This window comes from Chenopodium quinoa, unplaced genomic scaffold (assembly GCF_001683475.1).
Source record: "Chenopodium quinoa cultivar QQ74 unplaced genomic scaffold, ASM168347v1, whole genome shotgun sequence".
NCBI classification, from domain to species: domain Eukaryota; kingdom Viridiplantae; phylum Streptophyta; class Magnoliopsida; order Caryophyllales; family Amaranthaceae; genus Chenopodium; species Chenopodium quinoa.
In genome coordinates this window covers 5,170,281-5,193,633 of record NW_018742205.1, presented here as the reverse complement: position 1 = coordinate 5,193,633, position 23,353 = coordinate 5,170,281, and the positions used below count along the sequence as shown (strand labels likewise).

The 23,353-nt window shown below is 33.9% G+C and overlaps 1 protein-coding gene and 1 pseudogene across 10 annotated transcripts; both read left to right on the top strand.

Moving 5' to 3' along the window:
• On the top strand, positions 1-1,442 carry LOC110732425 (annotated as a pseudogene).
• Positions 1,443-7,401: 5,959 nt separating this feature from the next.
• On the top strand, positions 7,402-22,633 carry LOC110730344. 10 transcript variants are annotated; one of them, XR_002513044.1, is made up of 7 exons: positions 7,402-7,798; positions 9,855-10,071; positions 12,017-13,629; positions 15,725-17,099; positions 19,427-19,653; positions 20,939-21,299; positions 22,084-22,633. XR_002513044.1 is itself a non-coding variant. In XM_021910150.1 (6 exons), exons 3-6 carry the CDS (start codon positions 13,553-13,555, stop codon positions 22,283-22,285), a joined length of 372 nt encoding a protein of 123 aa, XP_021765842.1. In that variant the 5' UTR covers positions 7,402-7,798; positions 9,855-10,071; positions 13,416-13,552; the 3' UTR covers positions 22,286-22,633. The 10 variants fall into 10 exon arrangements, 3 of the variants coding, with proteins under 3 accessions (XP_021765842.1, XP_021765839.1, XP_021765838.1); XR_002513035.1 differs by having other exon boundaries at positions 12,017-15,745; positions 15,832-17,099; XR_002513041.1 differs by having other exon boundaries at positions 12,017-15,895; positions 16,992-17,099.
• Positions 22,634-23,353: the final 720 nt, after the last annotated feature.

The window sequence follows — 23,353 nt, the reverse complement described above, 5'->3', positions numbered from 1 at the left end:
ATGGCTTTTCTAGATTCTAGATGTTTATCATGTTACCAAATACTGCAGGGGACATTTGCTATGCGTTCAGTTGGGCAGCAGCAGGAGCGCAATTACACCAAACATAGCAAACGCAACTTCACTGTCGACTTGCCTAGCATATCTCCTAAAGATTCGAACAAGAAGTGCAAAAAATATTTCAGTTTCAATGTAGCAAGGCACATCTTGCTAGATGGCTCAAATAAGACACCTCAAGAGAACCTTTTCTGCTCTCCTGTCTCGACAAGTGCTGTTTTAAACATGCTTATTCCAGGATCCAAAGGACTAACCCGTGATCAATTTGTTAATTTGCTTTGTTTGAAAGAGAAGGATTGAACAAGTCTTCCATGAAGCTCCTTGATGTTGTAAGGCCATTCAAGGGAGGAGATGGGCCAAGTATCTCGTTCAGTAACAGCGTTTGGGTTGACCAACAATGTCCACTAATTCAGTCATATAAGGAGCTGCTTGAAAATGTCCATGATGCTGACGTTAAGAGTGTTGATTTGTTGTACAATGTACGCATACCAAACTTTCTGTTTCAGTCTCCAATGCACACATTTACTCATCTTAATACTTGATTCTAGTAAATTATATTGTAAATGTATGAATTGCACTCATATGGAATGCTGAATTCCTGATTAATGTTACTGCGCCTGTGTTTTGAAGGCTGAAGAAGTGAAGGAAGAAGTCAACTCATGGAGCAGGACAAAAACTGAAGGGATGATCGAAACTATTCTGCCAGAAACCTTGTACTACAATGACACGATTGTGATTTTGGCGAATGCCTTACACTTTGAGTTGGAGAATTTAGATGAAACATTAATGGATCCTTCAGGAGCGCAACGTTCACTGTATTATTGTGGAGAATTTGAGGGTTCTGAGGTTCTTAGAATGCCAATAAAAGGAGGCAAAAAGATAGCAGGACAAGATCCTCGAAGCTTCTCAATTTACATCCTTGTTCCATCAGAGAAAACTGACCTTTCCAATGGGAGATCTCTTGTTGGAAGAAGAAAGATAAGCCTCTCACAATTCTTAGAAGAAATGAATATGGGCACAAAAGTTTTCCAGAAGAAGGTCAATAGACATAAAAAGGAAATCTCAGATTTTTCATTCCCAACTTTCAACATTGAAAGTGAGATGTCATTGTCAAGTAAAATGCAACATTTAGGCTTGACATTACCATTTCAGGCAGGCAAGAATGAGCTCATGAGGTTTATTGACTCTCCTCTTTCGGAACTAATGCGAGGGGTACATCTTTTTCCGTTGTGACTTACACAACTCTTAATGGCCCTGCACATCGTTTTCCAGCAACAACACCGTCAGAGCAGAAATTTGTGGCTGATAATCCCTTTCTCTTCATGATTCAGGATGATTTCTCTAGTGCTGTTGTTTCTGTTGGCACAGTGCTGAGTACTGATTTGTAGACTTTAGCTTGATCAACTGATACAGTAAGACCAAATCAAATCAAATATTAAGTACAGTACATATATTAGGGAAATTTTGTCAAATGTTTACGAATATCAATTAGAGGTATACATATATGTTCTGCCTATCATATCAAGGTTCATTCTATCAATATACATAGCTGATTTAGCATTCAATGTTGTGCCAGCATCTTAATTCTTTCCATGGAAGTTTTACTATATATTCGATTCTGATTTATGATTCATTTATATAATGTTGCAGTTATCTGATTAATTTGACTTGCATGCAACCAACTGAGGTTAGCATGAGTGGTTAAGGGCCTCTTGCTCCTTAACCAAGGTCTCGGGATCGAGCCTTGGGAAACTCCTTGTAGTAGTTCCAAAAAAAAAAAAAAAAAAAAAAAATATACTATATTAGATTTAATTTCCATTTAATTAATGAGAAAATCTTTTTATTATTATTATTATTATTATTATTATTATTATTATTATTATTATTATTATTATTATTATTATTATTATTAATTGGATATATAATTATCTATTAGCTGCAAACTTTATTTTATCATTCTAAAATATTGGTACGAAACAGGAAATATTATTTGTAGCTGTTATTCTGTATTTGCCTAAATTAATTAAATTCCAGGGTAAATAAATAAATTAATGTATAGGTTATGCTGATAATAGGGTTGGAAGATCGAACTGAAATTTTTTTTATTGAACTGAAATTATTTTTGCTTAAATTATTTTTACAGAACTTATATTAATTGTACTGAATTGAAATCATTTTTGCTGAACTGTATTAATTTTACTGAACTAAAATTATTTTTGCTGAACTGAAATTAATTTTACTGAACTAAAATTATTTTTGCTGAACTGAAATTATTTTTACTGATTTTCTATTATATTTCTTTTTTATAGTTATTGAAATTTACTTAACTGAACTTATTTTTACTGAGTTGAAATTATTTTTACTGAAATGAACTTATTTTTACTGACCTGAAATTATTTTTACTGAATTAAACTTATTTTTACTGAACTGAAATTATGTGTACTTAATATTATTTTATTTAAGGTGAAGTGAACATGAAATCTTCTTTTTCTCTCGCCTCTTCCTCTCTCCCTCTCTAAAAAAAACCCTTAAAAAACACCGAGCCACAAACATATAAACATGAACTTTAGTTTGGATGGAGCAAAAAGAGTTCTGGACATTAAGTCAAATGACAACATGGTTTGCTCTCCCTTGTCCATTTGCATTGTTCTCAACACCTTGGTTTCTGGCGCCAAAGACAAAACATTGGAGCAACTACTTGGCCTACTTGATTATCAAAAATTAGAAGAAGCGAATGCAGTTGCCTCTAAATGGGTGTCGGTTTCAAGATCAAATGTCAATGGCGATGGACCAATTGTAGTTTCAGCTAACGGTGTGTGGTTTGATAAGATATACTCTTAATCCTTCCTTCAAAGAACTCCTTGAAAATGTTTACAAAGCACGGGTGAAGGAAGTTGATTTTCTTAACAAGGTAATTAAATGCATCATCCACAACCCTCTCTCTTAGAGCATGTTTGATTAGTGTATTTTTTAGGTTGAAAACGGATTCGGTTAAACCATTACCTTTATCCATTGTTTGGTTAAGAGATTTGGTAACCATTACCTTTACCTAAGGATAAGGGATTCCACTCATTTGTTACCACTCTAAAACCTAATGTAACAAATACCCTAACCTCCTCAAACACAAATTGATTCATTTCCATAGTTAAACCAAACAAATGAAAAGGTAATAGTTACATGATTCTTTTCCCCCCTTTTATTTGTTTCAATTCATTTCCACTTTATTTCCATTGTTCTAATCAAACCCCCCCTTATTTTCACTTATTTTCATTACTCACATTTTTGGTCAAATTTTGCACCTAAATTAGAACGAAGAAAGTACTTCTTAGGCCCCGTTCACTTAATCTTATTTTTGCTAAACTAAAACTATTTTTACTTAACTGAAATTATTTTTGCTGAAATTAAATTATTTTTACTGAATTGAAATTATTTTTGTTGAACTGAAATTAATTTAACTAAGCTAAAATTGTTTTTTGTTGAGCTGAAATTATTTTGACTGGTTTTATATTTCTTCTTTAAAGATATTGAATATTACTGAACTGAACTTATTTGGGATTTGTTAAACATCGCCCACAAATCTCTACATAAGCCCACAATTTTACTTTGACTCTTTTGCCCTTTTTCTAATTTTTACCGAAAACGTAATTATCACTCACGAAAAATGTGGAGCAAGAGTGGATCGCCGAGAGACACCGGAGAGCCGTCATTGTCGCCGAAAAGCAAGGTAATTGGGGAAAAATTACGAAAAGTAGGGGTGGCGTCTGGCCGGGACGCCGCCACCGTGCGGTGGCGTCTGGCCGGAACGCCGTTACCGTGGCAGTGGCGTCAGGCCGGGACGCCACTACCATGGTGGCGGCGTCCTGGCCAGGCGCCACCGCCACGGTTGCGGCGTCCCGGCTAGACGCCACCGCCACGGTGGTGGCATCCCGGCCAGACACCACTTCTACTTTTCATAATTTTTTTTTTATAATTTTATTTAAAGTTTTTGTTTTTTTGGTTTTTGTTTTTTTTTTTTTTTTTTTTTGTGGTTTTTTAACTTTGATAAATTTGAAATTAAATATGTGTTAATAAGTTCCAAAAAAAAAATTGTTTTAATTTGAAATTATGTTTTAAATATGTGCTAATAAAATTATGTTTAATTTTGTATGTGTAAATTAAATATGTGTTAATAATTTCAAAAAAAAAATTATGTTTTAATTTTGTATGTGTATAATACTTTTATACATGATTATGTGTTAATTTTGTGTTAATTATGTGTAAATTTAGAAATTAAATGTATTATGCGTTAAATATAGAAATGAAATTTACAAATAAAAGTTTTAGAAATTACTTATGTGTTAATTTTTTGTTAAATGTATTAATTTAATATTTATATAAATATATGTATTTAAAAATAATATGGCATTGTTCCAGGATTATGGTGGAGACAGAAATTATTATAGTGGGATTTTTGTACATGATGGTCCCTCCGAAGATGTTCAACAAGCGATTGATTGGGAAAAACAGGTTGCAATTAGATCTGGTTTTTGTTTAGTAGTAGCAAGTCATAAATCTCTTAAGGACTCTAGACGGCGACATGGTATGATTTATTGAGTTCATAGCGCAAAACCCAGCCGAGAAAACGAAAAGGGATGATCTGAGTAATAAAACAAAACCAAATTAAATGAAATTCTGCAACATTTGAGATTGTCAATCAATTAGACTAAAACCCAAAATAATTAAAACGCACGTAAATCAATTAAAACGCTCAATAAACCCCATGCACGCAACATGCCATACAGTTAAACCCTAGATTTAAATATAATGGCTTTCTACTACTACACAATAAATAATAATTCAATGTTATTTCACAACAAATCAATAAAACCAAGTATATCTGAATGATATTCAAGCACAAAAGCAAGGAAATTGATTAGAAAAAGAACGATATTACCATAAATTGAAGAAATTAACAAGCAGCGGAAGAAATTTAACACGACTTTGACCCAAATTCGGTAAATTTCAGGCGGCTTCAAAAGATAACTACGATTGTATAACAGTATAAGAATACAAGATCGTGATGAACAATTAGTTTTAAAGTATGAATTTTTCAGATTTGAAAGCTAGAGAAAGAGAAGAGAGAGAGAGGGTTTCTATTACGTGTATGGGTAGCAGGGGCGGTTTCTGATTTTTTTTTTATTTTTTATGTTTTAAAATTTCATACACCGCTTTTTTGAAGTCATGGGTCCCATCCTTTTGATGTAAGCCTACGACCCCCCAATCATTCCTTTCCGGCGTTTCGACGCTTTTCCATGTCGAGAAACTACTTCGACTTAAAAAAGCGTCGATAAAAAGCGGAAATATATTTTTCCACTAACGCCTCATAGACAGCGTCGAGCCAACGACGTCTAGAAAGTAAAGGTTTGTAGTAGTGATGTGCTGTATCGTGACCGGATACGTCAATGGAACAATCTAGCTGCCTTTTAGTTTGTCATGCGTATACCTTTTCTATGTAACCTTGTATTTGTATTGCTATTTTTATTCCAGTAATTTATTTTTTGTATTCTAATTTTGACTAAATTTATATCTTGCATGCATACTAATTAGTATTCGCGCGTTACAAACTAAAAAGATAATGTCAAATTTTAAGAACTTAAAATGATAATGTCAAATGTTACAAACTTAAACGATAATGTCAGATTTTACAAACTACTATGATAATGTACAAAATGTTCTATAAATAAACTGCCAACAGATCAGTAATCCCTCTTTGACGCCCACACTGCGCAAGGTCCTCGACCGTTTTCTGCTTACCGCAGACACAGTGGACGTAGATTCCCGATCTACTAACAAACCTACCATCTCTACCCTTATGCACATCTACCCTATGCGTCTCATACATATCATCAAGCCTTTGACTGAATGGACCGTAATCATCATATATATCGTCCACATCCTCCTCCTCCTCCTCACCATCATCATCCTCGGGATGGTGAACTCGTTCTTTGCGAGTCGAGGCCGAAATACCACCCGATCTAACGTGTCTGGGCCCCGAGCTCTCCATTGAATAGTTTCTACTTCTAATAACTTCCATAGTCTTCCCCGCACCAGGTCGAAAATGCGATACCTAACTCCATAAAAAAAATTAAAATATATATAAACATAAAAAAAATTAAAAAAAAAATAACGAACCAAAAAAAATATCAAATAAACAAAAATAATACTAACAAATTGACATAAAAAAAAATTAACAAAACACTGCAAAATAAATAAAAACAAAAAAAATACAAAATAAAAATAAAAAAATTACCAAAACATAAAAAAAAATATAAACATGAAAAAAAAATTAAAAAAAAAAAACAAAAAAAACATACAAATAATTGAAAAGTAAATATAAACATAAAAAAATACAACAAATTTGAAAATAATATAAAAATAAACAAATAAATATACAATAAAATGAAAAAAAAAATATAAACATAAACAAAAAAAATCTGAAAAAAAATAAATTTTTTATACTGAAAACTGGAAAAAAAAACATAAACAAAAAAATTAAAAAATAGAAAAAAGGGTGGCGGCGCCCAGGTCAACGCCAGCCCCACGACGGCGGCGCCCTCGCAAGACGCCACAACCGTGGCCATGACGTCCCGCACAGCCGCCGCCGCAGTGGGGCTGGCGTTTGGCTTGGGCGCCGCCACCGTGGCCACGACGTCTTGGCTAGGCGCCCTGCCCTCTTCAAGGTTTTTTTTTTTTTTAATTTTTTAACAAAAAAATACGTTGCCACCGTGACCGCCTTCCTCCGCCTCCGCTGCCGCCAATTCCTTGTTATAGAAAGAAGATGGGTGATGAGAGTGTGTGAGGTTATATATATATATATATATATATATATATATATATATATATATATATATATATATATATATATATATATATATATTAACGGCAAAAGTGTCAATTCAACGAAAATTTGTGGGCTTTATGTGGAGATTTGCGGGCGATGTTTAGCAATCCACAACTTATTTTACTTAACTGAAATTATTTTTACTGAACTAAACTTATTTTTACTGAACTGAACTTATTTTTACTAAACTAAAATTCTTTTTACTAAATATTTTTTTTAAGGTGAAGTGAGCAAGACCTTACACTACAAGAAAAAGGGGAATTAGTAACTGATTTTTGCGACTACCATAATAATCAGTTGCAAAAATTAGTTTTTTGCGACTGAAAAAGACGAGTTTTTGCAAATTTTGCAACCGATTTTACTGTTGTTGCTATGCGGTCGCTAATTAGCAACTGATTTTTACGACTAACATAATAATCGGTCACACAAATTATTTTTGCGACTAAGAAAGACGAGTAGTCGCAAATTTTGCAATCAATTTTGTAGTAGTTGCTATGCGGTTGCTAATCTGCAACGCTCTTATAATTTTTTGCGACTAAATTGTAGTTGCTAGGGTCTATAATTTGAAACCATCTTTTTTAAAAAAATTGCGACCATTATTGCAACTAACACGGTAATCGCTACCATTAATTTTTTAATAAAGAAATAAAAAAAAAACCCTTAGTATAATAAGTTTTTGCCGCCAAATAACAAGAACTATCACTCCTTATTTTCATAATCGCAGTATATACTCTTCTTCCTTAAATAAAAAAATAAATAACAAAGGCTTCCATTGCGAATTTCAGAACCAAGTTCAGAACTTCAGAACGAACCTGTTGCCGTCGTCTTCATCTGCCGCCCCTGCGCCACCACATCTCCTCTCAGGTTAGTTGCGAATTTTAGGGTTATCATTGAATTTTTTGTCCAATTTTTTTTTTTTTTTTGTAATCTGGTTTCCATTGCGAATTTATTTTAATCTGACTATTGATTGAATTGCGAATTGATTTTAATCTGATTATTGATTGAATTTTTGAATTGTAAATTGATTGAGTTGCGAATTGATTTTAATCTGGTTTCCATTGAGAATTGTGGATTGATTGAATTGATTTTAATCTGGCTGCCAATTGCGAATTTTAGGGTTATCATTGAAGTCAATTAATGTAAAACAAAATTGATTGATTATGCAAAAAGCCCTAATTATTTTCAATGTAAAGATCCCAAGTCTGATTATTCCAACTTTTTTTTTTCTCTCTAAATGAGGTTGATTGATTAGAGTGTAGTTCTAATTGTAATGGGATAATCAATAGACTGGAACTTGAATAATGATGAGTCTCTATTTCCTTATTCTTCTTTATTGCCAATTATAAAAAGAAACTATCGAAAGAATATATCATCAAAGTACAAAAGAAATCGTAGAAAGACTATAAATTTGTATACTCCATAACTGTTTTGATTCATTATCCAACTATGATCAAAGTACTAATAATAAGAGGGGGTTAATGCAAGTTAAGCAAGTCTTCCAAGTCATTGCCTTAGAAGAGGTAGTGCATAAGACATATATTAGTACGAGAATGATTCATATAGTGAAGTAGCAAACATATAGAGAAGGAGTGCAGACTAAAACTACTCTCTGTCAAAACAATACTAGGACTCTGCTTTTCTGCCTATTTCAATTGAAGAATACCTATTACCAGACTTTTGAGTTATATAGGACAATACCCTTCTTATATAGCATAAAGTCAACTATGGACATTAAACAGATGAAGTGTCAACTGGAAAAAAGCTATTTTCTAACTCCTGGAGTGGTAATAGGACCCAATCAGATCACTAGTGTCAAATTCTATGCCAATCTTGTTGAAAAGTTGTTCATTTTTTTTTTCTGACACTTATCTTTAGTTGATTATCGATGGAGTATTTTAATGCCCCGTCATGAAAGAACATATCTTTTTATGCTCACTTCGTGTCTCTTCCTTATCGGCCGTGAATCTGATACCCTCTAAAAGTACTTGGTGTGTATAGTTAAAATTTTATTTTCCTTTTTTGTTAGTCAATTTGCTGTACTTTCTAAAACTAGAACATGACCTTGTAATTATATCAATCTAGATTTTGAAATCAATATGGAGTAGAACTTTGCGGTAGAATAACAATTCATAGTGCAATAGAATTCAGACAAAGTAAACTAAATCAGTTGAATAATATTTGCCTTTAGAAGTGTAGATACACTCATGATTATGCTAAGCCAATTGAAGTTGCCTCTCAATGCCACTAACATCAGTGCCAAGAACATGCTTGTATCCTGTATAATCGATTCAGATAACATCTAAACCATTAAAAATCAGAATTTGAAAATGCCAAAAACTATTCAAGTACTTATTATTCCCTGCCACGCACATAATTCTTTTGTTTGGATTATGAGTTATAACACAAAGCCATTAATTCCCTTAGAAGAGCATCAACAATCAATTATTTAACTAATAGAGCAATCCATAATCAACGTACTCCATAGTAAAATATTACTCCATTCATTGAGGGATAGAAATGATTTCCAACTGACTTATTAACTTGGTGATAGCAAGGACTTTAGTCGAACACCTTGAATGCTTAATTTCTGAAAGCCATTGCTACAAAATTTACATGAAAATTCCAATTAGAAAGTCATTGAACAATTCAAAAGTAAGTAGTCGTACAGAAAAAAATCTCAATAAATTTATATAACAAATCTAATAATATGTCTAGCCTATTTTCCAATTAGATTGAAAATCAAACATTACTAAAGTAAAAGAAATCAAATATGACGGAAATAAACAACTTCTAAATAACAATTGAAGAAGAAAGCAAGAAACCAAATAGGAAGGAAGATTACCAGGTTTCTAGAGGCACCTTAGAATATTATGGAGTTTTTATATGGCAATAATGGTAGTTTGTTGTTGTATCCAAAAAGGAGAATGGTAGAAAGACGTTAGATTGGAAAAGGAGAAGTCAAAAGATGGCAATTTGAAGAGGAGAATTAATCAGAGGAAATGAATGAGGCAAACGAAGGTGAAGAGGCGGCTGAATTTGTCCTCTCTCCGTTTTTTCCTCGACTCTTTCACAGTTTCTCTCTCTTCGAAACGAACATCAATCTCTTCGACCTCTCAACACGAATATCCTCAAATCTCGTATGTTCCTCTCTATTGCTTAATGTTTTGTTATTATGTATGTTCTATTTGACTGGAATTTATATTCGATATTTTGTTGGTTTCTAGAATTTGTTTAATTTCTCAAATTATATTGTATGTTATTCTGTATTGTTTAAATTTTCTGGAAATATTGTTGGAAACTTTGAGTATTTGTTCTTCTGAATATATTTCGATCTCTTTTGCTTAATTTTATTTCCGAGGTTAATCTGTGCTTCTTTTGCTTGATCTTTATCAATTTTACAATCTAGGGTCTTATCTTTGATCTAATTTAATTAAATTGTTTGTGCCAGTAAGTTTAGGGTTTGAAAATCTGAACAATAATAAAATCTAGGGTTTACTCTCTTTCAAGTTTCATTCAATCTCTCTCACATTAATATGGCCTTTTGCTTTCAAGTTTTGCCTCTTCTCTTCTTCCATTAATCTCTCTCAATTATCCAAGCAATTACTGTACTCTCATTCTATTGGTGTTCATTCGATTTAGGTAATTTCCATCTTTTCTGAATATTAATTTCATGTGTGATTAAGTATTTTGTTTTAATTAATTCTTCGTTTTTTTATTTCCTTCATATTATTATTTTTTTTGGGTACAATTGATATGTTTAGTCTGATTTTGATCTTTATTAATCTGATTTTAATTTGTTATTGTTCTTTTTTTTTTTTTTTGCAATAATATAACTTGATTAGCTTTGTTATTTCAAGAATTAGGATTTGTTTTATAGTTGCATGTTCTGTAATTTTTATATGTTATTAGTAATTAATTATTAGTAATATTGTCAATTCTACAATAGAAGCATCGATTCTATATTCTGTTTAGTGTTGTTCATTTGATTTTATTAGTGTTAGTTGTTTCTTATTGATTTCAATTTGTATGGTTACTGAGTGAATATGGTTTCTCCCAAAGCTCACATCTTTGGCTCAAACACACGATGGAAAGAAATTAGGTTACCTGAGGATGAGTTGAATTCATTGGTGAAGTATTCAGCTTTGGGAGTTTGGGTCATTAAAATTTTGTAGCTTTAATTGATAAACTAATGTATGATTGTTTTCTAAGCCAAAAGATTTGATCTTTATGGATCTTTCTTTGATATTTTTGACATACTATTTGTAGTACTACACATATTGTATGGTTTGTATCAATATATCTCTTTCAACTTTCATGTTTATGACCAATGATTGCTTATGCATGTTAACTTTCATGTAATGACCGTGCTTAAGCTTCATTGTTTTGGTGAATTCTATACAATATGCATACATTTTTCAGTTTGTAATGTGTCCTAGTTAGATTAAAAAAATAAGGATTCTAAAAATAAAAAATTGACTATTTTCCTATATGGCGCGCTGTATGCTTTCAAAATTGTGCCCTTTTAGAATATATATTGATTGTGTGCTTAATTTGATAATTGAATCAAATATTCCGAAAATTTGGTTGTTAGTGTATAATATGTTCATGTAATAACGAACTTAAGCCTTGGTTATTGTACTTGATGATACTAACACCTGCTGCTAACATCTTCATTTGGAGTTTGAAGCTATGAGATATAACCTGTATCATTTTTATTTCTATGGTGCTGCTGCCTACTACTTTTTAACAGGCTTATTGCTATGGGGGTTTGATGGTTCATTATTATACAAGGTCATTTGTAGATAATTCTTATATGATGCATTATTATATAGCCAAAGCCTAAGGGGGACATCATTAAATCAATACTGAGAGGAGTGAGTATTAACCAGGTGGCTGTAGGCGTCCTCATCTTTTTGAGACTTAGTGTCGTGCTTATAGTGCACCGTCATGTTTCCAAAATGTTGATATTCCTGTCTTCTGTGGTCTGTTCTTTCCATGGCTTATATTTGTTTCCCTTTTTTGTGCTTATAATTATCTCATGTATGTATCCGTCGGTCCGTCCCACCCTTCCCCCCTGTGCAGGAGTATTTGAAAATTCCAAAATGTCATCTGTATCATATCCAACCCCTTTGCATGGAAAAGCAACAAAAGAAAAGAAAGACCCTTTACAGAAGAAGACATCTGAATCTTCTAACTCTGAGGGCAAAGAAAAATTCACTTTCTACACGCAAAATGGACGTGTCGTTACTTGCCCTTATACTACTACTGTTAACAAAGATGGACTCATCGTCAATTCTTGCTCTTCCATGCCTAATAAGTACTATGAATTCAGCAATTTACCAGAATATAACACTACAGTTCCAGGCTGTTGCACTGCTGTTTTCAAGGGAAATCCAGTAACGTCTATTCCTTGGTGCGGTCCAATGTCGCTTCCAGTTCCCGTTGAATGTAAGCCAAATTTTGTTTTGCTGACTGATTCTGATGACATTCTTGTTTCGGTTGCCAACAATGTCGATCGTAAATACAACTGCCTCGTGGTGAGGGGCACCGTTGATACTGCCACTTGCTTTTTTCTGAGGCACATTAAGAAGGAGCTGGGCAACCAAATTCCAATCCTTGCACTGGTGGATTATGATCCCATGTCTTTGAAGCTTCTATCCTTGTACGTGAAATGGACTAGTGAGAAGATGCCATTGGAGTTAGCTTGCGTTGATCTTGACATTAAATGGTTGGGGCTCAGGCGGATCCATTTAGACGTTGCTGATAATGCTTTAGAACCTGAGGATCTCAAGAAGCTTGAGTTCCATGGATGAGGATGATTTAGCTGCTGCAAAAGAACTATTTTTTAATGCAAATTTTGTGAACAAGTCCCCAGAGAGGGTTGCGGAGGTGAGGAGGATGATTGATAGGAAGTTGATGATCTTGGTGGTTCATCTTGATACTGTTGATTTTCTTCTCAAGTATCTCCCTACTGTGATTGAAGGCTAGAAGTGGATTTAGGAAGCCTATCACCTGGCTCTGTTCTGCTTAGATGTGTTAGCTGCCCTTGCTCTGTCATTGTCATAATTTTTGTTTAGGGCGTGTTTAGAGGAGATGATTTACTATATACTACTTGTAGTTATTAAGCTTCGCTATTCTAATTAGAATGTTTTATTTATGTTTGTCGTGAATTATACTTGTATATAATATGCTTGTCAAACAAAATGAAAATATTCCTTGGAGCGCTGACTCATCATCTTATCCGCTGACCAGGTTAGAGATTGTTATTCCATTCGCTAGATTTCAGGGATGCTCCATAACGAACGAACTCCTCTGTAATTGAATAGTTTTATTTTATTTATATATTTTTTTTTTTAATTTTTTGAGACATCAAGTAGGCACAAAACAATGTGCCTCAGTGATACTTTAATTGAATAGATTTTTTTTTTTTTTTTTTTCTTTTTAATGATGTTTAATTACAATTTTTTTCGATGTTGTGCAGCTTATATATCCTTTTTTGGAGCTTGATATGAAGTACTTTAATCTCGGTCTCCCAAATCGTGATGCCACCAATGACAAAGTCACAATCGAAAGTGCAGAAGCTACATTAAAGTATGATGTGGGTATGATGTTGAATTGATGGGCAATTCGTTTGGTTGCTCTGCCTCGGGTAAGCGACTGTTGTCAGCGACAAGAGACGGAGGGTCATGGTGTGGGTATGTTTTTATTTTTTATTTTATTTAGTTATTTATCTATTTTTTATGTAATTTCTGTACAAATTTTCCAGAAGTTTGCAGCACCGAATTTTAGTTTATACGACATTATTCGACTTCGAATAGTACAATTACTTAATCAGCTTCTTTTACAGTTATTATTAATGCTGGAAACTTTACAGAATATTTAAAAGTGTCCAAAATAATTGTAAGGGAAGGTGGAAAAATTAATTTGAGGGGCACATGCAAGGGAACAACAATGTCACAATCTGAATTGATGAAAGTGTGAAATTGAAGGATGTTTAATAATTAATTAATCTATTTAATTGTAAATATATAATTTAGAAATGGAAGTTTTGCAAGAGAACAACAGTCCCACCTTTTCAATCCTCTTGTTCAGTATATAATTTCCATGTACATCATTCTTGTGAAGTATAAGAAAAATAAAGGTGGGTGAATTTGAAGTTTGGGCGTTTCTTCAATTTGGGGCTCAAATTGAAGAAAGAGAGAAATTATGAAAATCTGGATTTGGGATTAAAGTTGCAAGAGATTTCCTGAAACTTTAAGTAGGGAGAGTGATGAGGGACAACAAAAACATGAATTATTGGATGTAACCAAGCTCAATTTATCCATCTTCTTCTTTTTTCTGGTTATTTCTAGGTTTCATTCATTTTTGTGATTATTCTTACTCTAGTGTCAAATTTTCCTACTCTATAACTTTTTTCTCCAATATTTATGTTTTATATTTATATAATCTAACAACAGAATTTTACAGATTTGAGCATCTGGGATTTGCAATTAGTTTACCATTATCTTGTTTGATTAATCAAATGTTTGTTTTTGGTTTATTTCACAAGCTAATACCCTGTACAAATTGATTTACCAGATTTCAGCTTTTAACTGAACTTGAATGGCTTGTATATCAGAACTCAGCAATCCTAACATTGTACAATAATGTGTTTACATAGTTATTTAATGTTTAGTGCATTGTGACCTTCAGCTTATATTCTATTTGTTATGCTCTTCTTGGGTGTTGATTATAATTTGAGGTTGTTGCTTGGAAATTCAGTTTGTAGAGGTTTTGGGGCTTAACATTATAGTTTGATTATTGGTTGTTCACAAGGTTTGGTGTCTTTGCAAGTTGATTATGTGCATTGGGGTTTAATACTCGTTAGACAACTACTTACTGCTGCATAATATATTAATTTGGAACCTGGAATTTATTCGAGGAATACCCTTCTTAGTCATTGCCCACCAGGCCACCCAAGCACTTCTCTTGGCACCTTGTTATAAGCCTTCTCCAAGTTAATGATAATCATGTGAACCTTTTTCCCTCGCCCTATAATACTCCATTATTTGCCTTATCAAATGTACAACTTCCATGGTAGACCGCCCCGTCATAAACCCATTTTGGTTATGTGAGATCCTTGTACATGTCCTCAATTTAAAGTCTATCACTCTCTCCCATAGTTTCATGGTGTGACTCATGAGCTTTATTCCTCGATAGTTTGAGCCATCTTGAGCATAACCTTTGTTCTTACAAATTGGTTTTAACGTGCTTTTCTTCCAATCATGTGGCATAACACTGCTTAAAATTATTAGTACCATAATTTTGCTTAAAATTTTTCTTCAAAAACAAAATGCCATAAAATTTTTTGTTTTTTCTCTTCTATGCCACTGGGCAGTCTTCCTTGAAATTATTTGTTAGGGTTTTATCTTACAAGAATTTTCAAATGTTGAACAGATTGAGATGAATTGTTATTTTTGGCACAATCCAAACAGATCGAGGGCCATTATGGCCTTTTTTCAGGGACAAATGGATTGTCAATGTTTTATTAATTTAATTATAAATTACTATTCCCTTCTATTGCTAGCTAGCTAAGTAGTCATCAGATGGTTTTTGTTGAAATATATGTAGATATCAGAACACCTTCATGAGGCTTTTGTTTACCTAGATATGGGATGCACAGAGAGTTTCAAATTTATTGGTGCATTCTCTTTGTTATTGGAATATATTATGGAGCAGGAGCTGTTTGTTGCTACGTTGTATACTTGAATCTGGTAAGGGTGAGATAATTTGTTTATCTGCTGATCACAGGCTTGAGAGCAATGAGGAAGAGTAAGTTGTAGGCACAACATAGTTCTATTAGTCACCTTAATTGTGTGCTACTGTTGAGGTTAACATTTTAATTAACTATTAATAAGGAGAGATCGTGTTACAGCCTGTGGAGGTGAAGTTGGTCGGCTTAATACTAGTGGTGGAACAGAGGTAACTTTTTTTTTCTTTTTCTTTTTCTTGGAAACCTATTCTTCTCTCTCTTTTGATTTTGCACGTTATTCACTGCATCTTTTTGCTTGGATTGATATAGTTTTGTAAATGAATCTTTACTCACTGTAATCCATCTTGTGGCCTTATATGTCAAAAACTCAAGACTTATTTTGAAATTTCTGATGTATGTATTTGAGATTAATAGTTTTCTATTTGTTTGTTTGGGTATGCTTGTGTTAATGCACTTTGTAGTTGGTATAATGACAATCCAAATAAACATAAAAAATAATTTGGCAGAGCCATTGTCCCTTTTTTTTTTTTTTTTTTTTTTTTTTTTTTTTTTTTTTGCTATAGTTATTTTAGATTTTGAAAAGTATGATATGAAGTGTTTTAGATAGATTGATACTTATATACCATTAAAATTTTGGAGAGATTTGGTGAAAACATATTCCTCTCTTAGAATATAAGATGTTAGTGTCCAGGATTTCTTATTATATAAGATGTTAGTGTCTAGGTTTTGTCCAAAATAGGTTTCTATGGAAAAAATGAAGGGTAGGGATACTTCTGAACTTGAGTTGTGAATCAATGTGCTTAGGTACCCACTTAATTATTTCTTTTACCTGTAAACTGTTTATCTACATTTTAAATTGTGGTTGTTGAATGAAAAGATGAAAAAGTTAATGTAAATCTGCAGTAATAAAGGGATACAAGTGCTGGATATCATCTGCTCATAATCCTGTATAGCTTGGGAAGACAAAATGATTAAATGGATGGGCGACATCATTTTATAACTGACCTTAAAAAATGCACATTCAATTTTTTGGTCTACCCCATTGGTTTCAATCATTTTGGCTGGACTTTGCAGTTAATATATGCTGAATGTATGCCTAGGGCTTATTGGCCCCTATCCGGATGCCTCTTCTTTAGAGTAAATTCCAGTGAAGTGGATGAAGTACTAAAATCTGGAGCATAATGTGCACCAGATTTTATCTTATGCATTATGCATAATTTTTAATTATTTTTCCCTCAGCTTCACTTCTTTTTTTTTCTTTCTATTTTGTTACTAATTGGAGCATGTTATTCAATGCTTATAAAGATTGGTCCTTTGAGGTGTTGGCCTGGTGGCCTTTGTCTATCTCGATTTCTTGGAGATATGGATGTTGGCGAATTTAAAGTTCCAGTTCCTTATGTGAAACAAGTGAGGGTATGTTGACTATTTACCAATATTCTTCTTTTGCTTGATTATCATTACTGTCAATGCGTTCTGGAAAAGCTTGCAGATCCCTATAATTTTAATTACATTTTTACAAAATGCATATCCTTGGCCTCTTTGAAATTTGAATTATAGTTTACTTGTCTTATGTCGAAGATCCTGGGATTTGTTCACATCTCCTTTTCTTTGTATGTACCTTAGACATGGTTAAATTATACTTTCTTGACTACCTTTGAGATGATTTCAATCATATATTAGAGCAAAGTGTACAATAGATAAATTTAGAGAAGTAAAGTCCACTGAAATTTTGTTATCTTGTTAGATGCATTTTTATATGAACTATGAGTACAAATGAAGACATACAATCAAATCAAAGTTTCAGATAATGGCCTTATTTAGGTTGTGATGGGCAGTTGGTAGTTGGCACTCATCTTGCTTAGTATGATATTATAGGCTTTCAAAGAGTCACTAAGGCAATGATGCAGTCTTTCAAATCTTGTGTGATACTACTACAGCTATTGCCACTGTTAGTTCTAGGACGTCATGATATGTCTACAACTACAAGTAGCAAATGTAAATTAATACTAATCGTATGAAAGACCACTACTATTCAACAAGATTACAACTTTCATAGGCCTATTAAATGAGGCGTTCTTATTGCAATATTGGTGGTTTTGGTGACTTTGTTGTAGTTATTTGCGTAGAAAGAGATTAATGTGTGCTTTCATGTGTGAGGTGGTATTGTATGTTGGAGAAAGTGTGTATTTGTATGGATGGAATTATGCTATGTAGGTGTGTATGTTTATAGGTCTGTACAGGTTGCTATGAGTTATGCATGAGTATTTGTACTTGTGTCTGAAAGTGTATTGTGGATGTGATATTGTGTTAGAGAATGCTGATTTATATAAGGACTTATGCATATTAGGCGTAAATGAAACTGTATGCATCAAGTGTGTGAGAGTGTATGTGAGGCTGCATGTGTGCTAGGGTGTTTTGTAATCCGTGGGAGTATGTATTAGGTTGTGTGAATGAGAGGGTGTTTGGTGTTTTGTGCAGTTTGTACAAAGGTCCTCTGGTGTGAGTAGTGACATATACTGTTGGCCTGTTGAGAAGTTATGTAGCCTGCTGGATAACAACATTTAATTACTCTAGGTGCTTCGTTAGGTGCTGTAAGCGATGTGCATGATGTGTGCAAGTGAAGACAGTAGCATAGGTGAGGGAGTTACGTAATGTTTCTACTGTTTGTATGTACTTGCAGGTGTTCTAGAAGTAGCACCAAGTACATAAGCGTTTGTATGCTGCAATTGTTTTAAGGGACCTTCTTAAGGCTTAAGACGATCAATTAAAAAATGGGAGACATTAACTTCATATAATTATAAATGACAAGAGGAGAGGTAAATTAAGGGGCAAAAGGGCAGAGGGGGGAGGGAGCAAGTAGAAGGCCTTTTAAAAATTATCAAAGCCATGAAAGAAAAAGGAATGAGAAAGAGGGGGTAAGAGGAGGAGAAGAGTGGATGGGATGGAGAAAAGGCAGCAAGTTAGAAAGAATGGAGAAAAGACAGCAAGTTAGAAAGAATGCAAAGGTGAAAAATGAGAGAGAGAGAGAGAGAGAGAGAGAGCCTTATTGTGAAAAATGTTGAAGAGGGGGAAAGAGATCGAGGTAAATGTGAATAGGAATTGACTTAATAAAATTTGCAAGAGCATGAAATAGGAGAGGAGAAATTTTAAGTAGCTATTTTTTGTAAGAAACACAAGCATGAAGACTTTAACACTATGTTTGGATAACAGTGAAGGGAAAGGGAGGGAAATGAAAAAGAGGGAGGGGAAAGGTAGTTGAGGGAGGGAAAAGATCTTCCAAATCTCTCCAAAAATGGAGGGATTTGGTTTATTAAAGGGGAAGGGAAATGGATCCTTCCAATTCCCTCCCCTTTTCTCCTTGCATTAGGTATCCAAACAAAGGATGATGCATCCTTTCTTTTTTTTTTTTTTTCTCTTCTTTTCCCTCCATTTCTCTCTATCCAAACATAGTATAAGTAATCATAGACAAGTGGGAGAAGGATGTAGAGGAGGTACTGAGGTAGGAAAAAGGATGGAAGGAGGTGGGTGGGGGTTGGGGAGAAGTAAGGTAGATCTTATTTTCAATGTGCATATACTGCTTGCTCCACCCCTCATTTTGTAGATAATATGAAAAATCATGTGTTTTATTAAGCCTTGAAATTTAAAGTACACATGCAGATAATAATTTGATTTGACATAGTTGCAATGATCTAATTACCATCAGTTCCTTAGTTCTTGACCTTTCCTTTTGTTGTGTACAGGTGGCAAAGCTCAATACCCCAAAACAGTACTACTTCAGATTTCATGACCACAAGTATGCCACGGTCTTCTAGACTAATATGGAAACGCCATCTCTCTGCCTGGTAATTAAAGATTGTTAATCAAGGAAGACTTTGATTTCCTATAGAAATTGAGCTCCATATGGGATTTAAATAATGTTTGGTGCATGCACGAACATTAATTGGAAACCCCACAAATGCTTCCTAAGGTATGCAATTATTAAATAGCTAAGGCAATGCATATTGTTTCATACTTCTGCACGTAACCTATATTTTTCATGATCTTAAATATATTACTTATTTAAATCTAATTATACTTGAAAAGAAAAGCACTAAATTAGGTCTATAGAAACTTTCCGCTTAATTTTGGGTCTTAAAAGGTCTTAGGCTAATGTTTAGTTCACCTTATTTTTACTTATTACAGATCATAACAGAAAAGAAAAAAAAAACTTAGCCTTGTCTCTTGCCAACTAAGTCTCATACATGGAAGATATGTACATGAGCTCATGAAACCCTCATGCATGCTTTGATATGAGATTAGGAGAATATTTAAATCACTATCTATGACCTTTCACTTGTCTAATAGTTTACAAAAGAGAAGGAAAACGACCTAACTTCGTAATTATAGCTTAATTTGGACTATAATGTTGAGTTTATTTTAAGTTTTGGAGTGGGAAGCTAATTTTATACTCTCTTCGTGTGTTTGTAAGTGTTACACTTTTCGTGTGTTTGTAAGTGTTACACTTTCACCGGCACATAGTTTAGGCAATTTAATCGACTTGAATTAAATAAGAGGTAAGTGGGGTAGTTGGAGTATTAAAAATTGTAAAAGAAAGATTGTTGGGTTTATATTTTATTGGAAAGTAATGAATGTGAGAGGAAAGAAATAATAATAAAAAAGTAGTAGTGGGTTTGGGTGGGGACCATTAGAGGAGAGAGATATATAAAATTAAAATATAGCTTTTTGCCAAAAAAAAGAAGTGTAACACTTAAAAAAAAAACACGGTTGTATTTGGAAAGTGTAACACTTAAAAAAACAGAGGAAGTAGGTATGGGATTTTGAGGGAAGCAAGGAATTGATGTATTTCTGGTTCTGAATTTCTGATGATAGTGAGGCAGATCAAATCAGTTTATAGTTGTGAGAAGAAGCATAGTTTCATAGCATTTATTATGCTCCAATTTGTCAAATTACTATCCCCATATCAAGTCATGCTATAATAGCACAAGACTGCTAGCTTGTTTGCTGTCCCAAATATGTTGGTACTCCAGCTCTTGCAAGAATTAAGTTCAGTAGTGCGTAAGTGTCAACCCTTATGAATTTTTGTAGTTTTGGTGATCTAAGTTTTTCATGTTGGTTAAAGCAGTGCAATGGCTCCTGCATTATTACTACACTTACATTGCTGAATTGATATGGGTTGAGTGGTGTTATCTTATATGGCTATTGAATATAGAGTGGGCACTTGAATGGGTTTTGAATGACTTGTGAATGTTTAGTTTTGCTTGCAGATTCTTCTCATAGGGCCAAAGTATGCCAGAGGGGGTGTTATTCACTTTAGCAAAGCTCCTGGGGTTCCAAGCAGTCACACACTCACACTAAGCCCATTGTGTGATCACATGGGGTAGGAAATTTGGAAAAGCTATTTGGTTTTCCAGCTGCAGCAATTTGATGCAGATGACTCTGACCTAGAGGTGGCACCACCCTGGGTTTTCCTCTGCACCATGCATCCTCATCCTCCTAAAGTTGGCCTTTTATGATGCACCTCTCTCTCTCTCTCTCTCTCCATTGAAGCACAAACTCTGAATCCTCCATTGAAGCAACTTTTGAACTTTCTCCTCTGTGGAAGTAACTTCTGAGGTAAGATGTTTTCTATTGGTGTATATCATGTTCGTTTTTGTAAGTTTAAGGGGGTAAACAATGCAATAAGTTATTAAGTTATGGTCTTAATTTTTCCAAGATGTGATATGTCTTCTGCACTGATATTATCATCGTACATTTTGTTAGACTTATGGAAACTCACATGATACAATATATGACAAACTGATACTGACTTTTTACTACAAATCTATTGGGCGGCTTAATATTTTGTGCCCTATGGTTTATCTTTAGTGTTCTCATTATAGTAGGATAGTTGCACCATTTATGTGGTTAAGCAGTTAATATTAATAGTGCTTATCGTACTATAAATAACAGTCCCATTTTATATCACAGCATTGCTCATCCCTTTGTATAATTATATGTTCTATTTAGAAGACTAAGTTTGGTCCTAGCAAATATAGGTCCTGTTCTTGACCTGTACAAGTGTTTAGAGCAAGATTTCCTCTAACCAAATTGCTTACTGGGTTTTTAACTTACCTATTAATTAAAGTATGGGTTCTCTAAGGAGAGTGTGCTTCACCTCCACTATGTAGAGTCTGTTTTATCAGGGTCTTGGAGAGAGGTGTATAACAATCCCAAAAATAATAGGCACAAATAGAAGCAAGAATCGACAGCTCAATAAGTTACCTGAAAAACATCTAATCTTGGTGTGTGTTTGGATGAGGAATCAAGATATATATTCTACGTGTGTTGATGAATGATGAATGGTTTATGATTGATAAAAGACTGAGTTTCTGTTTGATGTCGTAATGGAGTTTTTCAGGATAACACACCACCGCTTTGACGCTAGAAGTAAATGGAGTAGTTTTGAACGTTATGGTGAAGAGGAAAGAAGAAAAGTCTATTGCAAGCAAAAGGACGAGGAGTTGGGTCATTACTGGAGAGGGTCTGTGACTGGACTGATGTTAGATTTGACATGGACACTAGAAATTGAGTGTATCTCGGCAGCATGTCAAGTTTTGTGATGAGAATGTGTCTTTGTGTATGTGCGAAAGGTCCTCTTATTTATTTTGGATTCCTTGCATCCTATTATAGCTTTGATTAGATCTTCATTTTCGAATAATGATAGTCTCATTAGAATCTAGATGGTAAAAAACATGATTTCCAATGTGAAGACTTTAAACTAATATCATTGAAGTCAGTTGCTCAAGCAATTTGTCTTGTGAGTAGTGTTTACTGTTATGATCATATATTTACTCAAGATGTGTCTTTTTGGTACTTTGAAATACATGTAATTCATAAGTCATTATTGCATTGTACTCCTGACTCTTAAATTTGCAAACTGCTATAAAATTGACACTTGTTATTGATAACTTGTTATTTGGCATGATTTTGGGGTACTTTTGAGCCTTGTTTTTGTTATTAATCGACATCAAAGTTCATTTTTTATCCTATTTTTATGCAAATATTGTACAATCCATGCTTCACGGGTTGTTTGTATTTTTGATGTAATGTAGCTATTATTAGCACTATGGATGTGATCAAGCATGAGTGATCAAGGATAAGAGCAAGCTTGGTTGATAGAGCCATGGAGGAAGAAGGAGGAATGCCTTAAAGGGAAATGAAAAGTTTTTGGAGAACCTTGAAAGGTCATTTGCGTAAGCGTCAACTTCAACCGACCATAACTTTTGATCTACTCAATCTTTTGAAGTAATTCAAATTGGAGATTAAAGTTCGTCTCAAGAGCTTTCCAACGACTGGTCACAAGTCCATTTCCGGCAAGAAACGAAGAAGTTACAGCTTCCCAAAGTTAAGTTGTCTAGGCAGAGCATTCTGCACGGACGTACAAGATGATGGCACGTCCGTGCCAAAATCTGCACGTCCGTGCAGACCTTGGCAGTAGCTACTGCCCTCTTTTTGGCCCTTCTGCACGCCCGTGCCAAATTTAATCTCGCACGTCCGTGCAGACCTACAGTCGAACTCTTTCCTCGTTTTTTCCGTCCTTTTTATTTGGAGGTCTTATAAATACCACCCTTGAGCTCATTTGTACGGGCTATGAAGGTTTTTAGCGCTTTATCTTAGTTTAGCAATTT

Coding starts and splice junctions, on each gene's coding strand:
- LOC110730344 (XM_021910146.1), top strand. CDS start 12,037: ATGTCATCTGTATCATATCCAACCCCTTTGCATGGAAAAGCAACAAAA.